Source organism: Sardina pilchardus, chromosome 11 (genome assembly GCF_963854185.1).
Source record: "Sardina pilchardus chromosome 11, fSarPil1.1, whole genome shotgun sequence".
Taxonomy (NCBI): domain Eukaryota; kingdom Metazoa; phylum Chordata; class Actinopteri; order Clupeiformes; family Clupeidae; genus Sardina; species Sardina pilchardus.
This window is the reverse complement of record NC_085004.1, coordinates 26589990-26595793: the sequence shown is the minus strand read 5'-3', so window position 1 is coordinate 26595793 and position 5804 is coordinate 26589990. Positions and strand designations below refer to the sequence as shown.

General features: G+C 40.6%; 1 protein-coding gene across 1 annotated transcript in view; it reads right to left on the bottom strand.

Annotated features, from left to right (window-relative positions):
• Positions 1 to 310: 310 nt before the first annotated feature.
• LOC134095599 (multiple epidermal growth factor-like domains protein 11) overlaps positions 311 to 5804 on the bottom strand; it is an 89168-nt gene continuing 83674 nt past the window's right edge. The window contains exons 21-22 of the mRNA XM_062549224.1: positions 1780 to 2010; positions 311 to 1554 (exon numbers count right to left, since the gene is read on the bottom strand). Coding sequence (XP_062405208.1) covers positions 1391 to 1554; positions 1780 to 2010 — 395 coding nt within the window. The 3' untranslated portion in view covers positions 311 to 1390. The remainder of the gene's footprint in view (positions 1555 to 1779; positions 2011 to 5804) is intronic.

Genomic DNA, 5804 nt, shown 5'->3' with positions numbered 1-5804 from the left:
GACCTGGAAAATAAGATCTCAACACCCATTTCCCATTTCCCCTCCTAAGGTAGCCAGATGGGAACGTGTTTGGCCCATGCACATGGTGACAAAGCTTTAGAGCTCAGCTGGGATATTCAATTCAGCTGTCGTGATTCATGAATACACACCAAACCTTCATGGACAATCTTCAAAGACCATAACTTTTGTGTGTGTCAGTTATTATTCATATCTTGCGTCACACTATATATTGTCCATGATGTCAAATGCCACTATGAACATGTTTGGCAAGCTTATGTAAAAGATTATTGTCCACCACTTCAAGTGCGTAAATAATTTACATGTTTTGTGTTCACATCACAGGTAGGTATTGCACAGTGTTTTACAGATGGGAATACACAGTATTGATCCTCAGATCAGGCTAGCATGCACCAACTCTTCAAGAAAAAGAGGTTTGAAAAGTAAAACAAAAAGTCCCCTCAGTTTTTGCCATGGTATGTGACGTCTTGTGATGGGGTTGTCTTTGATTACAAAAACCAAAAGGCAGAGAAGGTCAAGACCGCTGTATATCCCTAAGATGATGTGTCTAGTAAAATATAACTTTGGCTGTCATATAGTTCATGAAAATCACAGCAGCTGACCATATATGGCTAATAGGGGGCATTATGATGAGAGAGACATGTTGTACTCTAGACATGAAACTTCTTAACAACCACAATATTCATAAATAATTCAACATGCTTACTAATTGTCTATTACAAACTTTGGTTACTGGACAGACATTTCAAATAATTTGCAATTTTAAAGAATAAATATAAAAAGCAGGACAAACAAGCAAAGAAAAATAGGTCCTGGATCCAAAGGGATCTTTAAAGTGTAAACAGACAAATTAATTTAAACCTACAAAATGTCAATCGTATAGACAGTGGAGGGTGTAAGAAGTGTCTTGACTTCCAAATATGGCACAGGAATGTAGAGTTACATTCCCATTTTCTTTAATTCAGAGAGTTTCTAGGATATTTCGCTGAAGCTCATCATGACACCATGTTTTACACATTTGTAATATTTACTTATATCAACTGCAAAAAATGTCAACTTATTATTTAGTACAAAACCAGCTCCTTGTTGAACTTCATTAATTCACAAAATATACAAGTCTGTTATTCCCTTGGGTATCGATGAATTCAGATGTTACACCCAGCATCATTGTTCCCGTCATAAAAGAGTTGTTCACAATGATCTGAATGTTCTTCTTCAAAGAATGGGTCTTGCATTTACTCCTCAAGGTTCAGCGTGTTTCAAGAAAGAAAAAAACTCAAAAAGGAAAACCAGTCTGGCCGGAAACCATTGCCCCTTTCTGGATCCTGAAGAGGCCCAGGAAAGCCCTTTGTGACTCAAATGCCGCTGTTCTCTATAACAGGGAGCTGGAAGGACTACCAGGGCCGGGGGGGCTGGAGCGCATGGGCAGCAGGTCGTAGTGACCCAGGATGTGGCTGTTCCGAGGGAGGTCGTACGGATTCTGGAAGATTCCCGAGCTGATACCTCCAGATGAGGACAAGATGCTCACAGTGGGCTCTGGCAGAAAGAGAAGAGAAAAGAAGACAAATGAGCTGAAGGGTGGCAGATAGTATAATACAGCACATTTGATATTGTTATTGATGCACATTTGGACACACAGGGGACAAATAATCCAAGCTAATGCACATCTCAGTGTTGGAGGAGAAAGTCCCTACATGCTGTCCGGGGACAAGGGGTAAAACAAAACAAAACAAACATTGTCAGTACTTGATTTGAACTGACCGACATCGTAGACGTTTCTGTTAGTGGTGACGGTTGCTGCAGCAGCAGCAGCAGCGGCGGCGGCGGCAGCAGCAGCGGCCATGTTTGCACAGCATGGCTGCTGGTGATGAGCGGGTGACTTCATCTCCACATAGCTGCTCTCTGAGTGTTTGCATGGTGGCTCTGAGATGGTGGCGTATGGGCTCTCACTGCTGAGGGAACACGTGCTCGACACCGAGCTCTTCATATAGTCTGCGGAAGAAAAAATGAAATAGACAATTAGATGCCGAGAACAAGATCCTATGTTTTATCTGCATTAGCCATAGGTATTCACCTTTCTGCTAATATCACTGTTTTATGATTTATGTATAGACTGCTCAGAATTCTGAATCTCTCTCTCTCTCTTTTCCTTACACAAACACGCACAAGCAGGCACGCACGCAGGCACACGCGCACCGCACACACATACACACACACATAAACGCACGCACACACACAAAGACACACACACACACATGAATAAACAAAAATATTGCATGATAGATTAAACAGTCAACATATCCATACTCGTGTTCTGAGTACAGATTTCTTCCATCAAGCACATGATGGAAAAACATGACATTTGAGTCTGTTAGTAAAACTTTAGAGACCAACAAGCAGGAGAGAGCAGGGAAAACCAGAGTGCAAGAGATCTGTCGATACACACACCACACACACACACACACACACACACACACACACACACACACACACACACACACACACACACACACAAAGTGCAAAGGAGCAGGCAGGATGACACAGGGGGCTACACCTGTGGAGAGACACACACACATAATTGATAAGTTTATAAGCATCATAACATCAGGGCAGAAGATTTACATCTTACAGACATACAGTGGAACATTTTTCTTTGCTTGTTTGTGCTTGACTTGTAAAGTAAAACTGAGTGAGCCAGAGCCATGGCAAAATGTAATGGGCTCTTGACTCACGCTTCACCATTACAAGTTTCATGAACATCATGCCAGGCGTTTCAGGGTAAAACAAACAAACCAGCAAACAAAACAAGAAGAAATAGGTAAAAACATAATCTGCTTGATTGAGGTAATACATATTATTACTGCAACTGCTGTATATTATATCAACTATTATTTTGATCAGATTAAGGCACAACGAAGGCTTGTCAAACATATATTAATTGATAATATATCTCGAAATGTTTCATGATCATTACAACTCAGCATGTACCATCTAATACTGCCTGTGTTCCAAATTGCATACTTCTGTACTTACAATGCCTACTGTTAGTGCTCAAGTGGAAATGCAAGTACAGAAATATGCAAATTGGAGCACAGTCACTGTCTACCTGCTGAAGTGATATACGATTATATCATTTTAATCATATTATATTAATAACAAATTGAATTCTTCAAAGATTCAGTGCAATGGGCTTATAAAGGTGCAGTACAAAACCTGCAAGTATTAAAGTGGACAGACACATTTCCTCATTCCCAGGCTCAACCGTCTTTAGGGCAACATGTGCACACACACACACACACACACACACACACACACACACACACACACACACACACATGAGAATTGTAGACTTTCAAATATCTAATAACATATATTATTAATAAACATATCTTTGTACGCTTTAAATAATATATTTTGAGTTAGAAAGACTTACGATTGTTCAATTAGTAATATATGCTAAATGTTTTCGAATAACATGGTTATGCTGAGTAAAAAAATTGATTGGCCATGAATATATCTGAATATTTTGTTTTGGTTACCTTTACTACTTTAACACTGACGAAGCTGAGTAATATCCTCTGCTGTTTGAACTGTTAGTCTTTATGAATAACTTACAGCACTCTTAGGCAGAATTGAAGCTGAAATCACATTTGCAGTTCATCGTTTTTAACCTAGTGATTACTATCATACACTACCTACCATATTGACGTATGAAAGCTAACCAAGAGTCAATGTAGAATAAAACATAATTTTCAGGACCACCAGTATATAGTAAGATCAATGTTGTTGGTTTTAAAAAAAAAAGTCAGCTTTTTACACACTTTTTCACTATGGTGCAGAGCACATGGTTGTTAGTGAGCGCATTAGTGAGGGTTAGGCTTGCAGGAGAGTGAGGTGGGTAACACTGCACAGGTAAGAGGGCTGGAAAGGTTACTGCAGGTCAGGGGCACAGCTGTACTCTACCTCTGTAGTACTGTTCTACAAAGAAAGAGCTGTACCGCCGGTCCACGTAGTACACTCCTACAGGGGAGACAGACACAACTAATGGTAAGCTTCACTGAAACAGTCTTACGACAAGTAAGTGTGTGTGGGAAATGATTACGTCTCAATCTAAAGGAATGAGTGTTTATAACTCTGTGGATGTTATCAGCAACAAACACTTCAAGTCCCAACAGATTTTCAACATTTCTCATGTCTCATGTATGTATCGAAAATAACTCTGTATCGAAAAGAACTCACTAAATAAAGTTCTGTGTTTGCACGGTGTGGTGCACTACAGTACGTCTGGAGTTACGGTTACGATTACGGTTATGTTACTTAGCAGACACCTCTGTCCAAAGCAACGTGTGGTGCATCTGTGTGGTGTTCTCGTCTGCAGCAAAGGTTGTACTTCCTGCGCAGGCTCAGGGTGATTGGGGTCAATCATAAAGTAATGTTTTTATTTCACCAGTCCATTCTGGAAAGCATTCTTAGGTATGGGATGACTGTTTGGTATGGTAACCTCTCAGTCCATTTAAAATCAAGAATTGCTCGTCTGGTACAGACAGCAATGAAAGTGATGGGGAGGTCAGAAAAGCTGCCCCTGCAGACTATCTATGAGCAGTCTGTGCTCAGACACGCACAGAGAATCTTGTCTGATGAATCACATGTTCTCCACTCTGAATACAAACTTTTACCATCAGGCAAACGCTACAGAGTGCCCCACTGCAGGCTTAACCGCTTTAAAAATTCACTTTTCCCAACTCTGAATGCTTCTAAGGCCAAAGGTGTTGTGCAATAAGGTTAAGGATGGTCCAACATGGTGGTTGTCTGTTTGTCTGTTTTTTTATCTTATTTTACTTATTAATTTATTTTCTGCATGTTATGTGTAGGTATGTGTGCATGTATGTGTATGTGTATGCAGGAATGTCATATGTGTATGTTTGTTACTTTTATGTTAGCAGCATGTAGCAATGTAGTCCAAGACAAATTTCCTTCGGGACAATAAAAGTATATTCTATTCTATTCTATATGTGGTGTGTCTGTGGTTCACTATGTTTAATTATTCAGTGGGTAAGCACCTTCCTCGCTGAACAGCTTTTGGTGAACATAAACCTGTTAAGCAAATGTTTATGAAATAGTATAAATATGTTTTATGTAAATATATGTCTGCATGTTTTATGTATGAATATGTCTGTGTATGTGTCGCTGTCTGTTTCTCTATCAGAGACTGACCCAGTTCACTCAGGTTGCAGTACGCTGTCCAGTCCAAACTGCTTCTCTCTGCTCTTCTGGTTCTCACCTGTTGCAAATGGACAGAATAATATACGATATATAGAGAACGCACAAGCAGAGCCTTCTGACACGAGAACATGCCTCTCTATTTGCATGTATAGCAACAAACAGTTAAATGCATGTGGGTTGTGGTGTGTGTGTGTGTGTGTGTGTGTGTGTGTGTGTGTGTGTGTGTGTGTGTGTGTGTGTGTGTGTGTGTGTGTGTGTGTGTGTGTGTATGTGTATGTATGTGTGTGTCTGTGTGTGTCTGTGTGTGTGTGTGTGTGTGTGTGTGTGTGTGTGTGTGTGTGTGTGTGTGTGTGTGTGTGTGTGTGTGTGTGTGTGTGTGTGTGTGTGTGCGTGCGTGCATGTGTGTGTGTGTGTGTGCGCACACTTGTGTGTTAGTGTGCATATGTGTGTGTGTGTGTGTGAGTAGATTTACTGTACCTTGGTTTTGTTCACAGTGGACAGGCTACACTGGCCCAGTGTGTGGTAGGCTGGGTTGGAGAAACAGTAGCTAGAGCTCCTGCTGG